The 27,995-nt window shown below is 48.6% G+C and overlaps 2 protein-coding genes across 3 annotated transcripts in view; one reads left to right on the top strand and one right to left on the bottom strand.

The window, feature by feature from the left end:
• Positions 1 to 2,542, top strand: part of LCA5L (lebercilin LCA5 like) — a 28,240-nt gene extending 25,698 nt beyond the window's left edge. Inside the window, exon 8 of the mRNA XM_047796729.1 lies at positions 1,821 to 2,542. Coding sequence (XP_047652685.1) covers positions 1,821 to 2,542 — 722 coding nt within the window. The remainder of the gene's footprint in view (positions 1 to 1,820) is intronic.
• Positions 96 to 27,042, bottom strand: GET1 (guided entry of tail-anchored proteins factor 1). 2 transcript variants are annotated; one of them, XM_047796786.1, is made up of 5 exons: positions 26,862 to 27,042; positions 18,610 to 18,775; positions 17,243 to 17,310; positions 15,295 to 15,409; positions 96 to 493 (listed from the first exon to the last, which is right to left on the bottom strand). In XM_047796786.1, exons 1-5 carry the CDS (start codon positions 26,961 to 26,963, stop codon positions 438 to 440), a joined length of 507 nt encoding a protein of 168 aa, XP_047652742.1. In that variant the 5' UTR covers positions 26,964 to 27,042; the 3' UTR covers positions 96 to 437. The 2 variants fall into 2 exon arrangements, with proteins under 2 accessions (XP_047652742.1, XP_047652735.1); XM_047796779.1 differs by lacking the exon at positions 96 to 493 and adding an exon at positions 13,683 to 14,038 and having other exon boundaries at positions 26,862 to 27,041.
• Positions 27,043 to 27,995: the final 953 nt, after the last annotated feature.

Genomic DNA, 27,995 nt, shown 5'->3' with positions numbered 1-27,995 from the left:
AGTCTTTAGAATTGTACATTTTGCTGGCTTCTGGGCTCACCACTAATTCTCAAACGTCTTCTCCTTGCTAGTATGCATTTTTCCTTTTTCTGGAGTGTAAGTGAATAATTTTATTTCAGGATGTATTCACGCTGAGATCATTTTCCAACTCTGTACACCCAACGTTGTCCCCTCCCTCCCTGGGACAGGCCCCCAGATTTGCAAATGACAGCCTTGCTGAGCGGGTTCAGAGGTCCTGCGAGGGTCTGTACCTGCGACAGGCCTGTCCTCTGCGGCCAGGGCTGCGCCGGGCTTCCTGCGGGCCTGGGAGGGAGCGGGAGCGGGAAGGGCATCTTCAGGCTTCTCCGCTGACCAGTGTTCTGCCATCTCTCTTGCCGCCAGTTCGCTTACCCACCTCATTCTTCACAGTAACTGCCTAGATTCGAGACTGCCGGGTTCTATGTCATTTTTAAGCAGCACTCCTTCGACAGACATCCAGGATGTCTCGCTCTGACTAAAACAGGGCACAGTAAACATCCTTAGAGGCATCTTTGTGTGTTTTGTAGGATCTGGTTTGAAAAATGAAGTTGTAGATAAGAGTAGGTTCACTTAAAATTCTGATAGATACAACTGAATTGCCCTTCAAAATAAGGTGTGCTGGGAGGTCCACCGTGGCTCAGCGGGTGAAGAACCCAACTAGTAGCCACGAGGATGCGGTTTCAATCCCTGGGCTCACCTCAGTGGCTTAAGGATCCGGCGTTGCCATGAGCTGTGGTGTAGGTCGCAGACACAGCTTGGATCCCACATTGCGGTGGCTGTGCTGTAGGCCGGCAGCTGTGGCCTGGGAGTTTCCATATGCTGAAGACACAGCCTTAAAAAGACCAAAAAAAAAAAAAAGTGTGCTAATTTTACACATCCACCAATGGGGAACAAAAGTTCCAGTTTCTCCACAGTTTCTCCAACTCTAGTAATTATTTGCCAGTTGGATGGGTGAAAAATATTCTCATTGCTTTAACTGGCATTACATCTAGCTACATCTATTAATGACACGGTGGCAAATCTTATTATTTTTCTTTTGGTTTCATGATTCTCATTTATTCAGTATGTTCTAGAAAACTATGACGCTTCAAGCTTACTAGCATCCTTCCCTATATTCTGGGGGTTGAATGGATTTACTTTCTTTCCTGTCATTTTTTTTTGGGGGGGTCTTTTGTCCTTTTAGGGCCACACTCTTGGCATATGGAGGTTCCCAGGCTAGGGGTCTCATCAGAGCTGTAGCCGCCAGCCTACACCACAGCCACAGCAACATCAGATCCGAGTCGCATCTGCGACCTACACCACAGCTCACGGCAACACCAGCTCCTCAACCCACTGAGTGAGGCCAGGGATCGAACCCGTAACCTCATGGTTCCTAGTTGGATTTGTTTCCGCTGCACCATGATGGGAACTCCCTTTTTGTCATTTTAATGTGCTTGTTAGGAGGTGTCAAGAAGTGTGCTCAAGGAGTTCCCGTCGTGGCGCAGTGGTTAACAAATCTGACTAGGAACCATGAGGTTGAGGGTTCAATCCCTGGCCTTGCTCAGTGGGTTGGGGATCCAGCATTACTGTGAGCTGTGGTGTAAGTTGCAGACACGCCTCGGACCCCACATTGCTGTGGCTCTGGTGTAGGCCGGTGGCTACAGCTCTGATTAGACCCCTAGCCTGGGAACCTCCATATGCCGCGGGAGCAGCCCTAGAAAAGGCAAAAGACACACACACACAAAAAAAGTGTGCTCAACATGCCGTCTTCAAATAGAAATCCCTTACTTTTAAAGATCACTAAGCTGACGATTTTTCTATAGATTTATCCAAGGAAGAGGGACATGTGGAAGCACAGCCACCTCTGGAGAATACTGGACGACAGAGAGAGAGAACAGAAGACCAAGAGAAGATCATTGTAATGAAAGAAGAACAGGAACTACCACCAAAAAGAATTCAAGTAGTCCATCCCGAAGGGGAAGGTGGTCAGGAAGATGATACAGTAAAAGAAAAGTTTAAAAGTCCAGAAATAAGTGACATGGACGAAACGCCAGATAAAAATGCTCCTCCAAGTATCAAAATACCTTTCAGACAAAGAAAGCATTATTCATTCACAAAAGCAATTGAAAACTTGCATCACGGGCTTCCTGCCTCTGGTGGGCCAGCCAATGCAGGCGCCACGAGGTACACTCACAGCACAAGCAAGCACTGTACTCACACAGAAGAGCTGAGGCTGGAGCATCCTGCTACAGCCTATGAACCCTCTTTTGGTAAATCTTCCAGAAAAGCAACAGACACAACTTTCACAGAGAAGAAAAGCAATCTAATGGAAGAACTCTTTGGATCAGGCTATGTCTTTAAAAATAGCCAAACAAGTACTGCTGCTATGAAAGGGTCTGAGGAGACTTTGCAGAGTAAGAAGATTCACCATCTAGCCCCTAGTCAGGTCTCCGCCAGCAATGCTTTTGGAGATTCTAAAGTTACTGTGGTAAATTCTATTAAGTCATCTTCACCTACAGAAGGAAAGAGGAAAATAATTATTTAAATATAATCAATATCCTAATCCATTCTGGTCTGATATTCTGCCTTTATGTCCCTTAATCTTGTTTAAATGTGAGTGAGTGAGTTGAGTGTGTGTTTTCAGTACTTAAATGACCTGGATAATTAAGGTTTTGTTTTATTGCTAATCTAATTTTAAATTCCATTGTATATTATTAGTCAATGACATTTCAAATACAAAACTACATCTTTTTTTTCCCTCCAACTGAAATATGTCCATTATAATTTGGAAGATTATACAACTTCAATATTCTATGGGATTCCATAGCTATTAAGTTAAAGTACTCAACCCAAGACATGCACTTCTCTATACAGAAGAACCTTATCAGAATCAAATTACATGGTAACGTTAAAAACATGGAAACAGCTCTGAAAGGGAACACTACAAGAAGTCTCTATTTTATTTATTTATTTTTTCTGTCTCTTCTAGGGTGGCACTCGCAGCATATGGAGGTTCCCAGGCTAGGGGTCCAATGAGAGCCAGAGCCACAGCAATGCAGGATCCGAGCCACATCTGTGACCTACACCACAGCTCACAGCAACGCCGGATCCTTAACCCACTGATCGAGGCCAGGGATTGAAGCAGCATCCTTGTTACTGCTGAGCCAGGAGAGGAACTCCAAAAGTGCAGTTATATGTGTTTTTGAGGCAAAGAGCTATACATCAACTGATGTACTATTGACAGTTTACATAATCCAGGTCTACGTGCACAAAGCGAGCAGTGGGTCATGGGTCATCACGACCCCTTATGAGGCTAAGAAGGAATGTTATCTCCTGAGGGCATCTGGTTGATGCACAACTCACACTGAGGGGGAGGGAGAAACTGGCAAGAGAAAAATTTTATGTTTAAAGTCTTGCCATAAAACATGCATTTGATTTCATCAATATCAACACCCTTGAAAACTGAGACCAGTACAATAAACTTTCAAAAGGGAGTGAAAGTTATGTGGGAAAAGAATTGTGTTTAAAACCAAAGATAAATACTACAATTGGCATAAGCTTTGCTCTTTATGAAAAGCCTAGTGGTCAAAATAAGAGAAGGAAGGAAAGAAAGGGGGGCAGGAGCGGAGTGAGAATCCTCAGAGGCTTCAGGGGCAGCTACACAAATGCACGTGAAATGACACAACTGCCTCACTCTAAATCCTGGAGAGTTAACGAAAAGAAGACTCTTAGAAATGCACAGTATAAGGTTATGAGATTACAATGCCTACTCCCACTTTATAGCAGATGGAGGGTTTCTCAAGGGATCTTTTTTTTTTTGTCTTTTTTGTTGTTGTTGTTGTTGTTGTTGCTATTTCTTGGGCCGCTGCCTCGGCATATGGAGGTTCCCAGGCTAGGGGTCCAATCAGAGCTGCAGCCACCGGCCTACGCCAGAGCCACAGCAACGCGGGATCCGAGCCGCGTCTGCAACCTACACCACAGCTCACGGCAATGCCGGATCCCTAACCCACTGAGCAAGGGCAGGGACCGGACCCGCAACCTCATGGTTCCTAGTCGGGTTCGTTAACCACTGTGCCACGACGGGAACTCCTCAAGGGATCTTTGCTTATGCCTACCCACCGCAAAAGTACAAACGATGACACTGTATCAGAGCTATTTAAAAGTACTTCTTTTAAATAGGATAATACTATTATACTACTAAGTAATAGTTAATTACTTAACTACAATAGAAACCCTTCACTTTCTAGCTGTCTTAATTGCTTAAAAATATGCATAGACAGTCGCAGGATAATTAAAAAGCTATTATCTCTGGGGAATGAGATTGTGGCCAATTTGCAGATTTATTCTTGATTTTTTTTTTTTTTACTATGATTTTCTACAATGAACATAAGCTTATAATCATGAGGAAAAAAGTTTTAAAATAAAAAACAAGAGATCCATTTCCTATAGTCTGACAGGTACACTGGCACTCCTGTTGTAAAAAAGTTAAAAATGCTGTATTAACTGTACATATATGTTTGTTTGTCTCTTTTGTCTTTTCTAGGGCCACTCCCGCAGCACATGGAGATTCCCAGGCTAGGGGTCTAATAGGAGCTATATCCACTGGCCTACGCCAGAGCCACAGCAACGCCAGATCCAAGCCGTGTCTGCAACCCACACCACAGCTCATGGCAACGCCGGAACCTTAACCCACTGAGCAAGGCCAGGGATTGAACCCGCAACCTCATGGTTCCTAGTCGGATTCATTAACCACTGAGCCATGACAGGAACTCCACAAATACGTTTTTTTTAATCAGTTGTTCAGCTGGTAAACAATAGAGCCCTCAGGCAAGTAAGCAAGCTGCAAGCTCTGAAATCAGTGTTTGTCTAACAAGCATTTGCTGAGCATCTAAAAAGCCTCCAGGACAAAACCCAGAGGACTAACTCAGCCCAGGTAAGGACCTAAGAGGAGGTCCCTGCCACAAACTAGGATGCCAGCCTCAGCGAGCCACCAAACTTGTCTTAAACTCTGAAGCTCAATAGCCACATCCACTTAAAAAACATGCACGACTTCGAGGCGGCGAGTTAAGTTTTACTGGGGGCAACGTGAGGACTAGAGCCCGGGAGGCGGCCTTTCGGAGAGCTCTGCAAAACCGCTCCCAGGAGGCAGCGGGGAGTGTCCGTGTGTCTGTGGCTCTGGTGGAGGGGGAGGTCCATGCAGACACGCACACATTTTTACGGAAGTCTGCTGCTTCTCTCGTGAAGGTCACTGCCAGTCCCGAGGAGCAGACGTCACCAGGAAGGATGTTAGCGCTTCTCTAGATGCAAGGAGATGCCAGAAGTGGGCTCATAAAATCTGAAAGCATCTGTCTGAAGACCTGTTCTGCCAGTTTTTCCAGAGCACAGAGCGCCTCCCTCCTGGTCCCCTGAGCCCCTTTCAGGGGTGTCGAGGGTCGGCAGCTGTGGTGGCTCATGATTTGGTCCGCGTAGAGGCAGCGGGCAGTGCCCGTCTCCAGTTCACAGCCGTCATCAGCCCTCCTCCTGTGAGCCAGAGGCTGGGTTACCTGGTCTCCAGAATCGAAACCTCAAGTTTTAAGAGATCTAGGCTGCAGTACTCCCAGGGCAGCAGAAACGCAAATCCTCCCTGGAGGAAGCTACCTTTCACCCAGGCCTCAACGAATTCCCTCGGTGGAGTTCTCTGATAGCCGAGTTTAGCCACCCAGTGCTGTCACTGCTGATTCCACCAGAGAGGTAAGAAAAAGACACAAGAGGGGTTCCCATTTCGGCAGCGGTTTAAGAACTCGACGAGGATCCATGAGGATGGGGGTTCGATCCCTGGCCTCACTCAGTGGGTTAAGGATCCGGCGCTGCCGTGAGCGGTGGTGTAGGTCACAGACGAGAGTCAGATCCCGCCTGGCTCTGGCTGTGGTGTCGGCGGGCAGCTGCAGTTCCAATCCTACCCCTAGAGCCTGGGAACTTTCACGTGCCATGAGTACGGCATTTAAAAAAGAAAGGATGCAAACCAACAGGAAGAACAGGTATCAGTCAGATCTGCAAAGACTCCCACATACAGTATTACTACACTGTGGACCAAGAAAGTCACCTGCCATTTCAGTAAACAAGGGGTGCTGTGGCCATCAGCCACTGCGGCTGCCCCCACGGATACACCAGGAGGGGAATTTGGGGTGGAGGAAGACAAGAAACAGGCCCTGGACAGTGAAGATGTGCATCAAAGGAACAATTTCAATAAGGCCAGACACTCGCGTCTTCACATCCATAAAAAAGCACTAAAACCATGAGGACATCTGCTTTTTGTGATCGGCAGTAACCTGCTGATGTTTTAACTACACATGTGGTTTTTTATCTTCCCAGCCACAAACTCCTATACATCCTGGCTCCTCCCTCACCTCTTTGGAACAAACCCTCAAAGCTATCTGAGAAGCTGCCTTCCTGGGAGACAGACCTCGGTAGTAATAAAACATAATTGCCAATTTTTAGGCTGTGCCTTTTTGTCTTTTCAGTCAAAATATACAGAAAGTATGTTCTTAAAAATAAAAGTTTTTAAAAATAGGACTAAAAATAAGCACTCGGAGTGGGTTAAGAATCTGACGGCAGGAGTTCCCGTCGTGGTGCAGTGGTTAACGAACCCTACCAGGAACCATGAGGTTTTGGGTTCAATCCCTGGCCTTGCTCAGTGGGTTAAGGATCCGGCGTTGCCATGAGCTGTGTTGTAGGTTGCAGATGCGGCTCGGATCCTGCGTTGCTGTGGCTCTGGTGTAGGCCAGTGGCTGCAGCTCTAACTCGACCCCCAGCCTGGGGACCTCCATATGCCACGGGAGCGGCCCAGAAAATGGCAAAAAGACAAAATTTAAAAAAATAAAAAAGAATCTGACTGCGGCAGCTCGGGTCGCTGTGTAGGTGAAGGTTCCAACCCCGGCCCTCTTTTGCTCGGTGGGTTAAAGGATCCAGTATTGCCACAGCTGTGGCCTAAGCTGCAGCTGCAACCAGGAACTTCCATATGCTGTAGGTGCGGCCGTAAAAATAAAAAATAAATTAAAAAAAAAAATCAAGAACTCAAAAGACACATAATTTAATTTAAACTAATAAACAGGCTTGACAGATGAGACCAGAAGGAAGGAAGTAGAAAGGTCTGAAGATGTGATTACTGTAAATTTCAGAGAGGCAGAGAGAAAATATGAGAAGGTTGACAGGCACGTTCTGAGTGAAAAAGTTGAATGAACACCCAATCACTGTTTCTGAAGAAGAGGGACGAGAGAAGAATGCTGTCAAACCCAAGTCTGTGTGCCTGACCTGCGGTGAGGCCAAAGGGACGGCGACGTCCGAGTTGGCAGCAGAGCGCGGTTGACTGCAGGACGGGGACCTGTGATCAGAGACCCAAGCCCTCTGAGGGTTTTCAAGGGAGAGTTTCAAAGGCAAAATGAGTGTTGCGGGGGCTGCAGGGTGTGCGACTGACTTTCTTCCGGCTGGGGAGGCAGTGGTGCAGAGTCAGATAGAAGGATGTATCTGACTTCCACACGGGTGCATAGAAGTCCTCAGCTACCGTCCTGGGGAGGGCAGGGCTTAGTTCCTGCAGAAGTCAGTCGCTGCAGGAGGGACAGGGATGCTGCTTTACTGCTGCACTACTGTTTCTTTAGTTTATTTTTAAGGCCCCACCTGCGGCATGTGGCAGTTACTGGGCTAGGGGTCAAGTTGGAGCTGCAGCTGAGGCCTATGCCACAGCCACGGCAACGCCAGACCCAAGCCGCATCTGCAACCTGCACCACAGCTCGCTGCAACACCGGATGACAACCCAGAGTGAAGCCAGGATGGACCCCACGTCCTCAGGGACACCCGCTGTGTTGGGGTCTTAAGCCAGTCGTGGGAACTCCAGCACCATGGCTTCTGGACTATTCCTCCTGTTTCTGCACCCCCTCACTGGCCTCGCTCAGTGGGTTAAGGATCCGGCGTTGCCGTGAGCTGTGATGTAGGTCACAGATGCGGCTCAGATCTGGTGTTGCTGTGGCTGTGGTGTAGGCCGGCAGCTACAGCTCTGATTAGACCCCTAGCCTGGGAACCTCCATATGCCACGGGTTCGGCCCTATAAAGACAAAAGACAAAAAAAAAATTTAGATATTAAGCAATCTGGTCCAGACTATAGGAAAAGAGAGGGACACTCTCCTACCCATTCTTTTTTTTTGTCTCTTTAGGGCCGAACCTGCCACATACGGAAATTTCCAGGCTAGGGGTCAAATTAGTGCTCCAGCTGCTAGCCTACACCACAGCCACAGCAACACAGGATCCGAACCGCGTCTGTGACCTACACCACAGCTCATGGCAATGCCAGACCCCGACCCTGAGCGAGGCCAGGGATAGAAACCTGCATCCTCATGGTTCCTCGTCGGATTCGTTTCTGCTGCATCACAGCGGGAACTCCCCTCCTACTCATTCTTAGGAGGCTTGCAGGACCCTGATACCAAAATCAGATGAAGAAAAAGGCAGTTAATTCCACACTCTTCACTTTTTTTTTGCTTTTCAGGGACGCACTTGCAGCATATGGATATGCTTAGATATGATACCAAAAGCACAAGTAACAACAAAAATATCTGCAAAAGCGACGCAACATTCATTTTGGGTTGAACCTAAGGACCAGAGCCAGTACTCTTGACTCTGAAAGGGGGATGCATACACTTTACATGTCAAATATGCAGGCAGAAAAGCTGACCCACTAAAACAAGAATAGTGAACCCAGAGAGAAAATGAACAGCCCACCTGGGATCCACATGGCAAACCACCCACCAAGGACCTGTGAATCTGGCAACATCCCAAAAGGCTCTGTCAGCAAAGACATATAAGAGAAAGGCACCCTAACTCCCTCACACCATGCACAAAAATAAACTCAAAATGGCTTCGACTTGAACGTAAGACAAGACCCCATCACACTCCTGGAAGAGAACACAGGCAAAACAGTCTCCGATGTCAACTGCACAAATGTATTCTTAGGTCAGTCTCCCAAGGCAACAGAAACCAAAGCAAAAATAAACCAGTGGGACCTAATCAAACTCCCAAGCTTTTGAACAGCAAAGGAAACCGCTAAAAAAAAAAAAAAAAAAAGACAACCTATGGAATGGGAGAAAATAATCTCAAATGATGCAACTGACAAGGGCTTAATCTCTAAAATACACAAACAATTTATGCAACTCAACAGCAAAAAAAAAAAAAAAACCAACAACCCAGTTGAAAAAGGGGCAGAAGAACTGAATAGCCATTTCTCCAAAGAAGGTATACAGATGGCCAAGTGGCACATGAAAAAATGCTCAACATCACTAATTATTAGAGAAATGTCAATCAAAACTACTATGAGGTACCACCTCACACCAGTCAGAATGGCCATCATTAACAAGTCCACAAATAATAAATGCTGGAGAGGGTGTGGAGAAAAGGGAACCCTCCTGCACTGTTGGTGGGAATGTAAACTGGTACAACCACCACGGAAAACAGTACGGAGGTTCCTTAGAAAACTAAATATAGAACTACCATCTGACCCAGCAATCCCACTCTTGGGCATACATCCGGACAAAACCTTCTTTGAAAAAGACACATGCACCCATATATTCAGTGCAGCACTGTTCATAATAGCCAAGACATGGAATCAACCTAAATGTCCATCGACAAAGGACTGGATTAAGAAGATGTGGTATGGAGTTCCCATCGTGGCGCAGTGGTTAACAAATCCAACTAGGAACCATGAGGTTGCGGGTTCGGTCCCTGCCCTTGCTCAGTGGGTTAGGATCCGGCGTTGCCATAAGCTGTGGTGTAGGTCGCAGACGCGGCTTGGATCCCGCGTTGCTGTGGCTGTGGCATAGGCCAGTGGCTGCAGCTCCGATTCGACCCCTAGCCTGGGAACCTCCATATGCCACAGGTGCAGCCCTAAAAAAAGAACACTTTACAGGAGTTCCCGTCGTGACACATCGGAAACAAATCAGAACAGGAATCATGAGGTTGCGGGTTCGGTCCCTGGCCTTGCTCAGTGTGTTAAGGATCCGGCGTTGCCGTGAGCTGTGGTTTAAGTTGCAGACGCCGCTCGGATCCCGCATTGCTGTGGCTGTGGTGTAGGCCAGCAGATACAGCTCCAATTAGACCCCTCGACTGGGAACCTCCATATGCTGCAGGTGCGGCCCTAAAAAGACAAAAAAAGAGAAAAGAACGCTTTATAAACCATCCTAAAGGTCCAATAAAATATAAATAGATTGGACAGGAGGGTGAGCATGCAGGTACACACACACACACACACACACACACACACACACACACACACACACACAGTCCCTGTAGAGAACTATATATATGTGAGAAAAACCACATGAGGCCAAGGTCTGGCCAGGTTAGGGAAGAATAAACTAGTTGAGCTGGCATTCCACCCACTTGCACAGGCAACAGAAGAACTATATTAACCCCACACAAAAATGACTGTGGATTTGTATGTAAGATTCCCCCGCTTGATTTACCATAAATATAAAGCAAACAAAATGGGCACGAAGAGAACATTAGATGTACTTGAAATCAAAGAGATGTCTACTTTCATACTATAAACTATATTTAGTATTTTTTCATAGAAAGACAAAACCCAGAGCTAGCCATCATTTTGGAAAAGAGAGAAAAGCACAAATGTTAATACCCAGAGTCCCAGTTCTGCGGAATCACGGGCAACTGCCTCCTCGCTCTTCTCTCACTTTCCAAACAGGATTAAGAGAAAAATAAGCAAACGATTTTTGTGGGGGTATTTTTAGGTGTTACTTTCATAATTTTTTTTTTGATGTGAGGTCATAAGTTATTTCTTCCTTAACCCAAGGTATATGGAAGTTCAGGCCAGGAATCAAACTGGCAATGCCACAGAAACAAGCCAGATCATTAACCCACTGTGCACAGTGGGAACTCCCTATAATTTTTAAGTTTTTTTGTGTGTGTGTTTTTAGAGCCACAGCTGCCGGCCTACGCCACAACCACAGCAACGCCAGATCCGAGCCACATCTACAACCTACACTAAAGCTCACAGTAACACTAGATTCTTAATCCAATGAGCGAAGCCAGGGATTGAACCTGCAACCTCATGGTTCCTGGTCGGATTCATTTCTGCTGCACCACGATGGGAACTCCTGAAAGTTATTTTAGAAGCACATATATCAATATTCATAAATGCATGGAATAAAACTGGAAGAATCACAAGAAACTGGTAACGGTGGAAAACTCCGGAAAACTGGGTGACGCAACCGTAGACAGTCAGAAGAGGGACCTTCATCACACCCCTTGCTGTGTCTTCTGAATGCAATGCCACAGGCGTTTTTCAAAAACCACAAAGATGTGAAACATGACAGACATTTAAATTTCCCTTTTAATCTTCACTATCATTGATGTTTGTGGAAAGACGGGACAGCTGTGAGTTGTAAATCTCTTCCTCGAGCCTCAGTGCAATCTGTCAAAATCTTTGCAGTAGTAACGGAAAGAATGTATCTTAGGAGGTAAATTAGGGTCTTGTCAGGGAGACTTCACACCCATTAGAGGCCAGGACATCCCTGGGCATGTGGACTCGACCCCCCAATCATTCACTGTGTGACCTGCCACTTATGCTGGCAATTCATGCAAAGTCGGCGTTAGATGTGTAGCCTCAAAGGAGCCCAGGACCGTGCAGTTTCCTCGAGCTGCTGTGCACTCCTCTGCAGGTCGGCCACTCATCCTTTGTGGGTAAAATGTCCACTGTGTGGTGACTGGCTGCTGGACGTGGGTATCTGCTAAACACGGCTCATTCCTTATTCTGCCTCCTTTCCCGAAGCTAAGTCAGCCTGGGGCCGAGTGACGGCAGAGGCTGAAACCCACTCAGTGGTGATAAACTAAAGGACCACAGCATCACTTTGTCTCTGCACAGCACAATTAGCAGAAATAATAACAAACTTTTACTTGTCACACCACTGAGGAACACAAAGACACAAAAAGGATCTTTTTTCTTTTTATGGCCGCATCTGAGGCACATGGAAGTCCCAGAGCCAGCAGTCGAACTGGAGCTGCAGCTGCTGACCTGCCACAGCCACAGCAACACCAGACCCAAGCCGCATCTGCAACCTACGCTACAGGTTGCAGCAACGCCGGATCCTTAACCCACTGATCAAGGCCAGGGATCAATCCTGCATCCTCACAGAGACTATATCAGGTTCTTAATCTGCTGAGCTACAAAGGGAACTCCCAAAAACGATCTTTTAAAAACTCATGCTAGATGGAGTTCTGTGATGGCCCAGTGGTTAAGGATCTGGCATTGTCACTGCTGTGGCAGAGGTTCAATCCCTGGCCCAGGAACTTGTGCATCCCATGGGTGTGGCCAGGCAAGAAAAAAAGGGAAAAAAAAGGACTTATGATGCTTATTTTAGCTTTACACTGTTGTACTGAACAGTTAAAACCTTCTGCCACAGACAGGTCATAGAAAATAAGCGGCCATAAGGAAGTCACACGAGTACTTTTAAAAATTTGAATTAGAAAAAAAGTGTTTTTAAAAATATTAAGGGGAGTTCCCGTTGTGGTGCAGTGGTTAACGAATCCGACTAGGAACCATGAGGTTGCGGGTTCGATCCCTGCCCTTGCTCAGTGGGTAGAGGATCCGGCGTTGCCGTGAGCTGTGGTGTAGGTCTCAGACGCGGCTCAGATCCTGCGTTGCTGTGGCTCTGGCGTAGGCTGGTGGCTACAGCTCCGATTAGACCCCTAGCCTGGGAACCGCCCATATGCCGCAGGACAGCCCAAGAAATGGCAAAAAGACAAAAAAATTAAAAAATTAAAAAAAATATTCAGCAGAATTATACAGTATAGGCCAAACATGTATCTGCTCCAATTAATTTAATAAGGTTTCCTTTGTTTTTTAACTTTGTTCCATTCTACAGAACATAAATATTAAAGGCTTTAAAAATGTCCTTCATTTGAAATACTTTAAATATAAAACACACAGCTCAAACACAAAACAATGCATTGTGGGCTCATGAATACATTTATAAAACACAGTGATGAAAAATTACCAGCTTCAAATAAGTAGATAATACACCCAGAGTCTTAACCCAACAAATGACACTTTAAACAGAGGAAGAAAAAAGCATCAGCACGTCAATTAGTGTTATCTCTCAATAGTACTGCATGAGATTACAAAACAAACTTTCCAATTCTAGTAGTGGTCTTAACATCAAGTTACCTTCTAGTCTGGGTTAAAAATAGCATAAAGTGGAGTTCCCGTCGTGGCGCAGTGGTTAACGAATCCGACTAGGAACCATAAGGTTGCCGGTTCGGTCCCTGCCCTTGCTCAGTGGGTTAAGGATCCGGCGTTGCCGTGAGCTGTGGTGTGGATTGCAGACACGGCTCGGATCCCGCGTTGCTGTGGCTCTGGTGTAGGCTGGTGGCTACAGCTCCGATTGGACCCCTAGCCTGGGAACCTCCATATGCCGCGGGAGCGGCCCAAGAAATAGCAAAAAAAGACAAAAAAAAAATAGCATGATGTCTTTAAAGTCCTGAAATTATTAGCAAATTGTGAGAGGAGTTTCCTGGTAGCTCAGCAGGTTAAGGATCCAGTGGACAAGGCCAGAAAGAGAAGAGAGAAAATCTTGACTTTCCCCTTGGCAATGCGACCTTTAAAGTACGGCAAGAATGCAAACCACAAGTAACAACACGTGGACACCACGTAACATCACTCAGTTCTCACTACGAGCCTGGTGCCGTGCTGGCTGGGACGTAGGCGTGAGACTGACCTTTATGGCTCATGACAAATTGTATAAAATTGTGCCTCTTACAAGAATCTCCACATAAAGTCCAAAAATAAACACATTCAACAATACAAACTAACCTGCGGCCGTGTTTCTTTAAAAAAAAAACACACAATAAACCATAAAACAGCATAAATCACATTTTCAACCTGCTACATGACAATTCCTTTTTTAAAGTGCTGTAGCTGCATTCATCTTCCTTCAGCTGAAAGGGTGAAGCACAATGGCCACAACTTTGTTACAGACTAAAATCCAACAGGTAATTCCAACACCACCTAAAAATAAAGAAATTCAATGTAAGAGCACACCAAGCGCTGCGCCCACGTTTCCTGCTTTGCCTTCTAGGAAAGGAGAGCCCTTCCATCTTTTCGAGCGGGGTGGGCGAAGACTAAACGCCGTTGCCTGGGTTCGAACTGGTCAGACTTTCTACTGACTCACAGGGCTGCCGTCTTCACTAAGCAGGAATCACTCAGAGCAACGGACCCTGCTTTCAACTTTGCTTTCCTGCCTAGATGATAAGATCACCCTGGCAGACAATTCCTTTTTCCCTCCTCGCGAAAGCATTATAAACATGCAGCAGGGTTTACCCACACCTGACCTGCCCCAGTGATGGCTCAGAGACAGGAAGGCAGGCCCCCAGATGCCTGGAAGGGTGGCCTCTTGCTCCTGGGCTGAGGGCCCCCGAGAAGCACCAGCGGTGCCCTCCTGGTTGGGTCTGGGGTGGAGGGAGGTGGGCTCAACTGGGAATCCCTGAGCCGCCCATGCGTAAGACACCTCCTGCCTTGTCACAAATCACAACCGAAGCCTGACTGACGAGGATGCTACCGCAGCATCACTCGCTACAGCAAAAACCAGGGCCTCGATAAATACCCTGTAACAGGGAGGTGGGCGAATCATGACATCCACGTGAAGAACCGCGCGGCAAAGGTCCTCCATGAAGAAATACGCTAAGCAGCCCTCTTGGCACAGAAAGCAAGTGCGTCAGTCTCCTAATCTGAAGAAATTCACTGATATGGGAAAAGCCTTCCATATTATCAAGTAAAAGGGATAAAAAAGGCTATGTGTAGATGATCTTAATGACGTGAAAAAAAAAAAACAGAAAAAATAGACGGAAAAAGTTACACCACAATGTTAAGAGGGATTATCTGCAACTAATGAGAGTTCGTTTTCCCAACTGTTCTTACACTTCTCATCCTTCTATGAGGACATGAGCTAATTTTAACATTCAAAAGAAATGATCTTTCGAAAACGAAAGAACAGCCGACAGCAGGAAACGCTGTGGTGTGACCTGAAAGGAGCCCCAGAATGTGGGAGTCAGAGGCGGGGGGTTCAGACCCCAGGCTCCGGGCGGCAGGCCTGGGAGGAACCCCTGCTCTGCCACCTTCACGTTTCAGTCGCCCTAACTCCTCCGCAGGCCTCGTGCGGGGCGAGACGCACAGAGCAGGTGCTGTCCGCGGACGGGACCGCCCACCGCCCAGCTCCCCACCAGCCCATCCGCGCGCTTCCTCCGGGCTTTCCAGAACCCTCTTACCTGCTACTCTAGTCGGAAATGCCACCAGGCGGTCGAGCGGCGTTATCCACTTCCTGGGCACCACCGCCACCGGCACAGAGTAATACTTCCAGATGAGCGAGACCATCAGCGCCGCCTGCAAGGGACACGGCGGGTGAGCGGGCGCCTGCCGCCAGCAGAGCCGCCGAGTGGGCGGCCTGACGGCCCGACGGCACCGGCGCGCGCCCTCCGGCAAAGGAGCGGCTCCACGCAGCGGGGTCTCCCCGCGCGGACGGGGTCTCCGCGCAGCAGACGGCTCTGCCGGACCCACCTCGGTTGCCACAAAGAGGATCGTAGGCCGCTAAGAGCCTCGAAAACGAGGTCGTTCTCCTCCACCCCTAGGCGTCGGCGCCCGAGTCCAGGGCTGAGCCCTCTGGGGGGTGAAATGGCAGGAGAAGCACCGTCCTCCCCCTCCTCCTGCCCCAGCGCATTCCTTCAGGGCTCTTCTGTCCCCTTCGAGGCCGTGAACGAGCCGCTCAAACGGGCAGAGCTGAGAGCGGGCGGCTCGCGTAAGCCCTGTCCCTGTGCAACCCATCTCGTGTCAAAGTGGTCGGGCCTCGGGATCAACACACTCATCGAGTCCCCCGAACGCGGGGGCTTCGGGGGGCTGGGCTCAAACCCTTCGCCCAGGAAAGGGCGCACGGAGAGCTGAACCTCAGCAGTCACTGGAAGCAGCCCCGAAGCGCACGCACTGCACAGCCACAACCTCTGGGCGAAGCGGCAGCAGAACGATGCCGTAAGCATTCCGCAGCAAATGTAAAATCCCCTAGATAAGAAAGCTGGGCATCGGCGGTACTGGACTTCAGCGAGAGGACATGTCCCTTGCCTGGAGAATAGACACTCATCTACACATCTGCACACCGTGTGACAAGCAACGGCCACAGCCACTGGCCACCTGAGAAAACACAGTGTCTAAATAAGACCTCACTCCATCACCCCAGGCTCGGACACTGCACTAAAACAAAGGCACTGACAAAGAACTCCAAGAAGGTCATTTGCTCAAAAAAAAAAAAAAAAAAACCCAGGAGTTTCCACTGTGGCACAAAGGGATCAGTGGCATCTCTGCAGTGCCAGGAAGCATGTTCCATCCTCAAATTAAAGGATCCAGTGCTGCCGCAGCTATGACATAGGTCCCAACTTCGGCATGGATCTGATCCCTGTCCTGGGAACCCCATATGCTGCAGGGCAGCCAAAAAAGAAAGAAACAGGAGTTCCTACTCTGGTGCAGCAGGGTTGGCGGCATCTTGGGAGTACTAGGATGCAAGTTCAATCCCTGGCCCCACCTAGTGGGTTAAGGATCCAGCATTGCCGAAGCTACAGTTTAGGTCAAAACTGTGGGCTTGGATCTGATCTCTAGCCCAGGAACTCTATATGCCGCAGGGCGGCCAAAATTGGAAAGAAAAAAAAAGTATTACAGATTTTAAAAAGAAAGAAACAGGTTCCCATCGTGGCTCAATGGTTAATGAACCCGACTACTATCCATGAGGGTTCGATCCCTGGCCTTGCTCAGTGGGTTAAGGATCTGGCGTTGCCATGAGCTGTGGTGTAGGTCACAGACATGGCTTGGATCCTATGTTGCTGTGGCTGTGGTGTAGGCCGGTGGCTACAGCTCTGATGCAATCTGATGCCTGGGAACCTCTACATGCTGTGGGTGCAGACCTCAAAAAAAAAAAGAAACAAGACAAAAAAAATCCCAATATTTAACAACTCGAGAACAGAAAGACTAAAAGAAACTAAGAGGAAGAAAGGCTTTTTTAGTCTAATTAATAAATTCACAAAGTGTCCAGAGTCACATGACAGCAGGACCACACAGCACAGCAGCTGAGCGGAGAATTCTGAATCCCCAGGCCTGGTTTCTGGGGCCACACGATTCTGGAGGACAGTCCATGATCAACTTCAATGACCCCAGGCGACACGACAAGACACTCACTTGCAAAATGTAGAAAGCCACACTTATCACCCACTTTATCTTGGCCAGCTGCGCTGTCCGTGCTTTCACTGAAAGGAAAAAATGGGATAAAATGCTTCTATCAGTCCAAGAAAATGAAAATATTCAACTACATGGAAATGTTATTTCCTCTCACAGAATATTTGCCATGTACGTAACATGTGCTCAAATGTACTTAGAAAACATAAAATAGAATGTCTTAGAAGTCCCCTGCTTTGCCATTATTGAAAACAGAATCTTACAGAGATTTGAAGCTTTAGTTGGTTTTTTTTTTAAATTTTTTTTTTTGTCTTTTTGCCATTTCTTGGGCCACTCCCACGGCATATGGAGGTTCCCAGGCTAGGGGTCTAATCGGAGCTGTAGCTGCCAGCCTACACCAGAGCCACAGCAACGCGGGATCCGAGCCGTGTCTGCAACCTACGCCACAGCTCACGGCAACGCCAGATCCTTAACCCACTGAGCAAGGGCAGGGACCGAACCCGCAACCTCATGGTTCCTAGTCGGATTCGTTAACCACTGTGCCACGACGGGAACTCCGAAGCTTTAGTTTTAAAAACTCTTAAAACTGGAGTTCCTTGATGGCTCTGTAGGTTAAGGATCCAGTGTTGTTGCTGCTGTGGCCCGGGTTCCATCCTTGGCCCATAAACTTCACATGCCATGAGTACAGCCAAAACAAGAACAACAAAAAGCGCTTGCAATCATTCATGCCAACGAGAGCTTCTTTTCACAATGCACTACGCAACAGGACTGCATTTTCTTCCTGGGTTTCAGGTCCACACAGCGCCCTAATCCATAAGTGGGAGTCTACTTTGCCTGGGGCCCAGGCAGGTCCCTCTGCGTGTTTTATAGCCACGCACACTCCCAGCGCACAGGCTGTCCTCCTGCCCGTCATAAGGGGCCTTTAAAAACTGGGGAAACATAAAGCTGAGTGAGACCTCGGCTCCACCTGAAGCCTAAGCTTGGGTAGCGGCACTGCTGGGTATTTTTTTTGAGTATCCACAAAAGCCCCTATAAGTCCACTAGGAGATTTTTCTAGGCTTCCCTCAAAGAAGTGCTGAATTTGAAAAGGTCAACCTTCCGAGAATGAAGAAAACCTAAGAGGATTATTAGATGTTTCTGTGCTTAGAAAGCGAAGGCTCATCAGCTCTAAGGAGAAAGTAAGAATCATTATTGGGTTTCTTCTAGACGATTTCTAACTCCACCGACATTTCTTCTAGACAACGTCTGACTCTACCAACTTTCAGAACATCAAAGGATGGAGGCACACACACACGCTATGCACCTGCACATAAAGACCTCCCTGTTCATCCGCTCTTACGAAGCGTTTCACGCCACACCGCGCCCAGTACCGTGAGTTTTGAGCTTATCCGTCATCTTGTTGATCTTCCGCTCCAGCCTGGCGTATCTGGCGAACTCGTCCATCATGTTGACGGTGGAGAGCTCCTGCTTCATATCCTGGATCTCTGCGCGCATCTGGGACTCCTGCTCTGCATCCTTCTGCAGCACCCGGGACATCTGCCGAGCACACAGCTGGGTGAGTGCCTTCCACGCAGCGTTCGCCGACACCCCCGCCTCCCCCATGAGCCCATCCGCTGGCGCCTCTTGCAACTGGGCAAGCTGCCCTTGACCTCCACAGCCAGGCTCTGCTGCCTGTCCTGGTCCTGGTCCGAAAACCACCACAAAAACAAAAACTCTCTCCAGAGCGAGTCTCTATTCAACTACATTTTCCCATCTGCAGATACGGCCGTCGTTTGCTATAGAATAACAGTATGCATCCTTCGCTTTAACTGTAAAATTGTGATTATAAAGTAAAAACTGATTCCATCCCCAGAGCTGCATTCAGGTGACAAGGACCGAGCAGTCTCCTTCCTTCCCGAAGATTTCAGTCCTAAATTAGACGGGCGGAGCAAGGCAGCTGCCGTATCGGGGATGCGGTGGGGGTGCCGAGGAGGGCCTTCCCCGGCATCAGGGCCAGGGTCGCGCAGGGTGAGGGGGACATCTGCCAAACTCAGGGTCAGAGCCCTGGCCGGGCAGCAGGTGGGCATCCACACTGGGGAGGGACGGGTCAGTTACCAAGGCGTGAGCAAGTGCAGTGCACATACTAAGAATAGTGGGAGCCAGTTTTCCCACTCAGAAAAGAGAGTGAGAAATACGGGTGGGGAGAGAACTAGAATGAGTCCTGTGGTGTCGGATTAGAACTGGAGCTGTGAACTCAGAGTTTGCCTTAGATACACAGACAGGAAATAATAAATGTCTGTAAAGAGCCACCTCAACAGCCAGGAATTCGGTCTCCACCACAGGATGAGGCTGGCCCAGGCATCCTCCCCCAGGCCTTCCTAGCTGCCAGGATGGTAGAGGGACCTGCATGGGAATGCGACCCCCACAACACACACACCTGCTGAGACACTGCCAGGAGCCCAGGCTCCAGATGGCAGTAGCCACCAGGTGGCACTCCACAACCCACTGGAACAGGTGTGGGCCCTGGGAGAGCAAGGGGACCGGGGAGGTACACCAGTGCCCTCAGAGGGGACGAAGAATTCCTCAGGGACTGGCCCTGAGTGATGAGAGCACATCCCCAAACCGACACCCATGGTACCTGATGAGATGCAGAGAGAACACAGCCACCTTTCTGTGACATCCTCAGCAAACATGGGACAAAGATGTCCACAGAAGGCCAACCTGCAAAATCACTGCTTTGCGTATTAGGAAATGACAGCCATGCACGTCAAGCAAAGACCGAGGCTCCTTCTAGACTGAGGCGACATCGGCGATGTGCCATGCCTGGTGCTGACACGGCCCTGCTGGCAAGGGCACGGTGGAGCCAAGAGGAAAGCCTGAACGGGAAGGACTGGCCTGCCCGCTGCGCTGCAGATGAGGCCTCCGTTTCCAAGGGATGGAGGGGAGGGGTCCGGTTGACGACTTCCTTTAAAGTGGTTCAGGAAACAAAACCAGTTCTTTGTATTGTAGGCATAACTTTTCTGCACGTTTGTGTTCAAAAATTTAAAAATACGTTAATAGAAATGATGGAAGAGGATATTTAAGTGTAGTGGCACGTGGCCAAGTGCATAATAAACGAGTCTGCCCCTCTAGCCCGTGGTTCGCTCTACCTGGAGCACAGGAGGGCAACTCTTCGGGTTCAACTGGGGAGCCTTGCCCCCTCTGCGGATCTGGCAGGGAGGCCCAGCACAGCTTCCCAGGACACCTGCCAAGGCCCCTTTCCGGCGCCTGCGCAGGAGCACAGCTTGTTTCCTGCACCGCACAGCCTCCAGGGGGCCTCAAGCTTGGAGAAGGGGCTCTTCAAACCCAGATCGGTCTTGTTCCCTCCACCCTGGACTAACTGCTATACCCTCTCTCACTAAAGGCCACCCACTCTAACCAGATCCAGCCTACAGAAGAAAACAGTAATCTAAAACTCACAGAATCATCTTAAAAGGCAAGGAGTTCATAGATGCTGCTTAAACTTTGTAAATCAAACAGGCGCCAGGTGGGGAAAGGCTTTTAGAGGTGAGAGAAAAAGCATGTACTCCGATTGCTTTTGGCGGTTACCCTCGGATTCAGTGTGCCAACAAAACTCATCAAACCGCCCACCTATAAGAAGTGAATTTTGCTGAATGCAAATTACACATCAATAAACCTGACTCTTTTTTTGTCTTTTTAGGGCTGCTCCCGAGGCATATGGACGTTCCCAGGCTAGGGGTCTAATTGGAGCTGTAGCTGCCGGCCTACACCACAGCCACAGCAACGTGGGATCCAAGCCGCATCTGCAACCTACACCACAGCTCACGGCAACGCCGGATCCTTAACCCACTGAGCAAGGCAAGGGATCAAACCCACAACCTCATGGTTCCTAGTCAGATTCATTTCTGCTGCGCCACGATGTGAACTCCCAATAAACCTGACTTTTAAACCTAGGATTTAAAAAGAAATGAAAGGGGCAAACACATTACATACCTCACATTATAGAGAATACAAGCTGTGCCTCTCGAGATATTTTCTTTTCTTTTTTTTTTTTTAAACAAAAGGAGGACTTGTGGTAACCCCACCATCAACCAAGTTTATTGGCACCATTTTTCCAACAGTACCTGCTCATTTCATGTCTTTATTACATTTTGGTAATTCTCATAAGACTTCAAACTTCATTATTATAATTGATACAGTGAACTGTGATTAGTTATCTATGACGCTACTACTGACTGAAGTACCTGAAAGACATACTGGAGACTCAAATGATGGTTACCATTTTTCAGCAATAAAGTATTTTTTAATTAAAGTATGTACTTTTTTTTTTTTTTGCTTTTGTGGGCCGCACCTGTGAGATAAGGAAGTTCCCAGGCTAGGGGTCGAATCAGAGCTGCAGCTGCCGGCCTACACCACAGCAACTCAGCATCTGAGCCAGGTCCACAACCTATACCACAGCTCACAGCAACATGAGATCCTTAACCCACTGAGCGAGGCCGGGGATCAAACCTGCATCCTCATGGATCCTGGTCGGGCTCATTACCACTGAGCCACAAAGGGAACTTCCAAAAGTATGTACACTTTTTCTTAAACATAATGCTACTCACACTTAACAGACTAGAGCACAGTGCACGCATAACTTTTACACACACTGGGAACCAAAAAAAGCGCACGTGACTGCCTTTACTGCGATCTTCACCCTACTGCAGCGCTCTGGGCCAGAACCACAATATCTTCAAGGTAGTCTGTACGGAAAACAAAAGTTATAAAGACCAAAAATGGTTACTCTGGAGTGAACAGTGAGGGTGGAAGAATAAACTTGAGGGGAAATGAAGAGATGTGTGGTTAAAATAAGGCAGCTACAGTGCTTTTAAAAAAAAATTACATCTGGGAGTTCCCGTCGTGGCGCAGTGGTTAACGAATCCGACTAGGAACCATGAGGTTGCGGGTTCGGTCCCTGCCCTTGCTCCGGGGGTTAACGATCCGGCGTTGCCGTGAGCTGTGGTGTAGGTTGCAGACGTGGCTTGGATCCCGAGTTGCTGTGGCTCTGGCGTAGGCCGGTGGCTACAGCTCCGATTCGACCCCTAGCCTGGGAATCTCCATGTGCTGCGGGAGCGGCCCAAAGAAATAGCAAAAAAAAGACAAAAAAAAAGAGGGCCAACTGGCTTGAGGTGAGAGGTTACACTGCCTGGGGGAATGCAGCAAAGGAAGTGGCAGAGGGCAAAGGACAAAGCCAGTACTTTTTCATGTAAATAACAAACAGGCACCCTGGTAAGGCACAAGCCTCAGGCACATGACCGACCAGGGTCCATGACGGTGGGGGTTCAATCCCTGGCCCTGGCCTCACTCCATAGGTTAAGGATCTGGCATTTCTGTGAGCTGGTGAAGGTCACAGGTGCGGCTCAGATCTGGTGTTGCTAGGGTGTAGGATGGCAGCTCTGACTAAGCTACAGCTCTGACTCGACCCCCTAGCTTGGGAACTTCCATATGCTATAGGCTTGGCCCTTAAAAAAAAAAAAAAAAAAAGTGTGCCAGCTGCAGGGCACAGGTTTGGTTAGTGAAGGACTGGAAGTGATGACAGGTCTTATTTACAGCCGCTGCCATATGCCAAACACACTCCTCCTTCCCCCTCAGTTTATGAGAAACTAGGAACAATTCATAGAGGAACACAAAACCAACACAGCCTCTTTGAGCAACTGAGGTGAAATGATGGGGGTACATGGGGAAAAGTGAGGAGGTACTGCAAAAAAAGGTGGGCAGGCCACTTACAGAATGGGAAAAAAAGTTTGCAAATCTCATGTCTGACAAGGAGTAAATATCCAGACTGTATAAGGAACCCAGCTAGACCACAAAACACAGCCCCGCACCCTCAACTTGGGCCTCCAGAGGGCGCCCTTCCCCCTAAGGACGGCTTCTGAAGGAAGGCTCATTACCAAAACAAACAAACAAACAAACAAACCACATCACTGACCTGAATATTTTTCAAAGATATAGAGATGACCAATAAGCACATGAAATGATGTTCAAAATCACTAATTATTAGGAAAATGCAAATTAAAACCACAAAGAGAAGCAACTTTGCATCCATCAGGATAGTTATTACCGAAAAGAAACTAAAAATAACAAGTGGAGAATATGCAAAAAATCTGGGCCTCTTGTGCATCGCTATTGAGAATATACAATGATGCAGCCACTGTGGAAAACACTATGGCGGTTTCTCAAAAAAGTTAAGACTAGAATTACCATGTGATCCAGCAATTCCACTTCTGGGTATTTGCTCAAAAGAAGTGAAAGCAGAGATTTGAAGAAACACTTGTGCACCAATGGGCTGGTAGCATTATTCACAATAGTCAAAAAGTGGAAACAACCCAAATGTCCATCAAAAGATGACCGAACAGGAATTCCCTGGTGGCCTAGCAGTTAAGGATTCAGCACTGTCACTGCTGTGGCTGGAGTCCAATCCCTGGCCTGGGGACATCCCCCTGCCACTGGTGCAGCCCCAACAAAAAAGAATGAACAGAATGTGGTATATGCATACAATAGAACATCATTCAGCCTTAAAAAGGAAGGAAGTTCTAACACAGGCTACAACAGGGAAGAACCTTTTTTTTTTTTGGTCCTTTTGCCATTTTCTTGGGCCGCTCCTGCGGCATGTGGAGGTTCCCAGGCTAGGGGTGGAATCAAATTGGAGCTGTAGCCACCGGCCTACGCCACAGCAACGCAGGATCCGATCTGCATCTGCGACCTACACAGCCCCCAGCAACACCGGATCCTTAACCCACTGAGCAAGGCCAGGGATCGAACCTGCAATCTTGTGGTTCCTAGTCGGATTCGTTAACCACTGAGCCACAGCGGGAACTCGGGGAAGAACCTTAAAGACAATATGCTGAGTGAAAAACTCCAGACAGGGAGTTCCCGTCGTGGCGCAGTGGTTAACGAATCCGACTAGGAACCATGAGGTTGCGGGTTCGGTCCCTGCCCTTGCTCAGTGGGTTAACGATCCGGCGTTGCCGTGAGCTGTGGTGTAGGTTGCAGACGCGGCTCGGATCCCGCGTTGCTGTGGCTCTGGCGTAGGCCGGTGGCTACAGGTCCGATTCGACCCCTAGCCTGGGAACCTCCATATGCCGCGGGAGCGGCCCAAAGAAATAGCAAAAAGACAAAAAAAAACAAAACAAAAAAAAAACTCCAGACATAAAAGGACAAATCATGTATGATTTCACTTATCTGCAGTGCCTAGAGTAGTCAGATTCACAGACAGAAAGTAAAATGGTGGTTGTCAGGGGCATGGGGTCTTAGTGTTTACTGGGGGCAGGGTTTCAGTTTGGGAAGATGAAATAGTTCTGGAGGTAGTGGTGGTGACGGTGGCACACCAATGTGCATGTACTTAATGCCACTGAACCACAGACCCGAAAGCAGTTAAGATGGTAAATTGCACGGTGCAAATATTTTACAATTTTTAAAAAAGGGGAAGAAAAGGAGTTCCCATCATGGCTCAGTGGAAATGAAACGAATCTGACTAGCATCAGTGAGGATGCATGGCCTTGCTCAGTGGGTTAAGGCTCCCGCATTGCCATGAGCTGAGGGGTAGGGGGCAGACTCGGCTTGGATCTGGCATTGCTGTGCCTGTGGTGTAGGCTAGTGGCTACAGCTCTGATTCAATGCCTAGCCTGGGAACCTTCATATGCCGCGGGTGTAGCTGTGAAAAGAAAAAGAAAAAAGGGTCCCTGCTGTGGGGATCCAAGGCGTCTTGAGAGTGGTGGGACACAGGTTCGATCCCTGGACCAGCACAGTGGGTTAAGGATCTGGAGTTGTCGGGGCTGTGGTTTAGGCGGCAACTGAAGCTTGGATCTGATCCCTGGCCTGGGACCCCCATACCCCTCAGGGCAGCCAAAAAAGAAGAAAGTGGGCAGGGGCCTGCTCTTCAAGGGTCTCTTATGTAATGCTAGGTACCTGGGACATCATCTTAAAAACAGGAAACATGAGGGAAGATTCTGAAGGGGGGATGGGATTAAGAGGGTGTTCCCTATGCTTCAGGACAACTTGGGTGGTAAGGAAAACCTAAAATAGTTTTACCCAAAACAGGCACACGGGAGATTCCCTGGGGCAACAGAAATGAGTCCGACTAGCATCCATGAGGAGGAGGGTTCGAACCCTGGCCTCGCTTGGTGGGTTGGGGATCTGGAGTTGCAGTGAGCTGTGGTGTAGGTCGCCAACAAAGCTCAGATCTGGTGTTGCTGTAGCTGTGGTGTAGGCCAGCAGCTGTAGCTCCAATTCCACCCCTAGGCCGGAACTTCCATATGACGCAAGTATGGAAAAAATGAGAAATAAAGAAAAAACAAAAAACAAAAAAAAAACAGGCACTCAACAGATACCAGTAGAGTAAAACAAAAAAGAAACCCTGCCTAGTCAATAGCCCTCCACCACCACCAATTTATATCAGAAGAGAAAAGCAGGGAGAACAGCTCCCGGGACATGGCTATGATGTGTGCACCCCATCTTTGAAGTCTCCTCAGACTGTCCCCGCTCCCATTGTGGGCATAAAGACTGTGCCCTTCCCCAGGGGACAGCTCCCCACCTACACACACACACACACACACACACACCCCTCCATCAAATGTGCCACCAAGCGCCCCCCCATTCTTTTTCCAAAAGGCAGAGGAGCAGACCTAGGAGAATCACAAATCAGGGATGAAATCCGCCCCCTCCAGCAGTCACCAGCTGCAAGACTTAACACAATTAAACAGATTCAGGGAGTTCTCTGATGGACTGGCGGATTGAGGTGCCTGCGTTCTCACCTGTGGCTCCGGTGGCTACTGTGTGGCTTCGGTTCGATCCCTGACCCAGGAATTCCCACATACTGCCTGTGTGGCGAAAAAAAAAAAAAAAAAAAATCCACGAGAGCACCTAAAATAAACGTTGCAACTCTCATTTAAAAAAAAAAAGAAAAGAAAAAAACTAGACGGAGTCAGACTCCTCCTCTGGAACATACAGCAGGAAGGGGTGACAATCACAGCAGCTGTGGCACCTACACACGAGGTAACGTACTCGCGATGCGCGAAACGCCCCGCAGAGAGAGTGCTCCCACGTGCCTGCCATTCCTCTGGGTACAGAAAACATCACAGAACACTGAGATTCTCTGCCTACACCGTCTCCCACCCTACCCGCCCCAAGAATGCGGGGCTCCTGCACCCTGAGGTCCATCCCCCAGGACCTGGCACAGCTGGCCCTGCACGCGAGAAGGCGAGACTTCCCGAAAGCCCTAGACGCCCTGCTTGCAGGCTCTGGGCCCCCAGCAGCCTAAGGCTGCTGGATGCCTCCAGGGCCCGGGGGATAACGGAAATGAGCGCGGCTGGCAGAAAGGCACTGAGGACCGCCGCCACGTGAAAACTGGCCAAGATCTGCCAGGTATGTCTTCTTTTCCGCCCCAAGAATCCAGAAATCCGGATCTGGGGGGAAAGCTTTGCAGCTTTTAGAGGAGAGCAGCTAACTCGAAAATATCTCAAAACAGAACCGCCCGCCCAAGAAGCCTCTGCAGGCCGAAACCAGCCCTCCGGCGGCCAGCTCGAGACCCCTGTGTCTACACCGGGCTCGCCGAGGGCTTAGGCGGCGACCCCACCGGCCCCTGGAGGGCCAGGCCACTTACGAAGGAGGAGAAGGACGGGAGGAGGATCCTGAGTACATTGCACCCAAACACGAAGCTGAGCACCAGCAGCCACGCCCAGCGGTCGGCCTCCGCCGCGTTCATGTCCGCAGCTCGCGGTGGCGCCAACCCCGCTACTGCGGCTCCATGGGGACCACGCTGACCGCCGCGCCTGCGCAGTGAGCCCCACGCGCCCACAGGCGCGACTCCGCACCTGCGCACTGCGCCGCACTCGAGGGGGCGGGGCCGTCTCTTCCTCCGGGTCCTGGTTCGCGTCCGCCTTCGCCTTGGCCTTTCCGGCTTCCGTAGCTGCTCTCACCCTCTCTCCCCGCAACCCGGTGGAACCTGTTTTCCAAATTCTCGCGGTTGCGACGCCAACGTCTTTCTAGTTTTGTTATATCTGCACACCAGCTGTGTAATTATGTCATTAATACTTTCTTTAAATTGCATCATCTTTACTCCTAAATAAATTTATTTTTAAACAAATCTTTTCATAAATAGAAAACTACCGTAATTATAGAGGCAAGTAACCACGAAAAGAAAAAGGTTTTGTAAGCGGTTATTAGTGAGTTGTTTACATTTCCAAACCCAGCACTGTAACAAAGCAATTACAAAACTGCATACCTGAAAAATAAGTATTAATTTTAAAGGCACCGTTTACATTTAGCCTGAAATAAAGTAACTTTTACTTTACAGTAAAAGAATCACAATTCACGCTTATGTGTAGTAGATAAAACAAAAGGTGGTTGGCTCTCTCTTCTACCATGGTTGGCGTCTGAGAACTAAATCCCAAACAAAATGAATTGAGGACCTGGGATTCTACGAATTTTTTTTTTTTTTTTTTTTTTTTTTGCTTTTTAGGGCTGCACCCGCAGCATATGGAGGTTCCCAGGCTGGGGGTCCAATCAGATCTACAGCTGCCGGCCTACCCCACAGCCACAGCAATGTGGGATCCCAGCCACGTCTGTGACCTACACCACAGCTCACCGCAATGCCAGATCCTTAACCCACTGAGTGAGGCCAGGGACCAAACCTGCAACTTCATAGTTCCTAGTCAGATTCGCTTCCACTGTGCCACCAGGAGAACTCCCAAATTTCTGATTAAAGAAAACACGTGAAGCAAAACTACTCAATGAC

Source organism: Phacochoerus africanus, chromosome 1 (assembly GCF_016906955.1).
Source record: "Phacochoerus africanus isolate WHEZ1 chromosome 1, ROS_Pafr_v1, whole genome shotgun sequence".
Taxonomy (NCBI): Eukaryota; Metazoa; Chordata; class Mammalia; order Artiodactyla; family Suidae; genus Phacochoerus; species Phacochoerus africanus.
This window is presented reverse-complemented; position numbering and strand designations above follow the sequence as displayed.

Excerpts from the sequence above, each read along its gene's own strand:
- GET1 (XM_047796779.1), bottom strand. The coding sequence starts at position 26,963 with ATGAACGCGGCGGAGGCCGACCGCTGGGCGTGGCTGCTGGTGCTCAGC. Across the intron at positions 18,776-26,861 it reads TCCCGTCCTTCTCCTCCTTC|ATGTCCCGGGTGCTGCAGAA; the intron begins GTAAGTGGCCTG and ends TGTGCTCGGCAG. Across the intron at positions 17,311-18,609 it reads GGATAAGCTCAAAACTCACG|TGAAAGCACGGACAGCGCAG; the intron begins GTACTGGGCGCG and ends TTTTCCTTTCAG.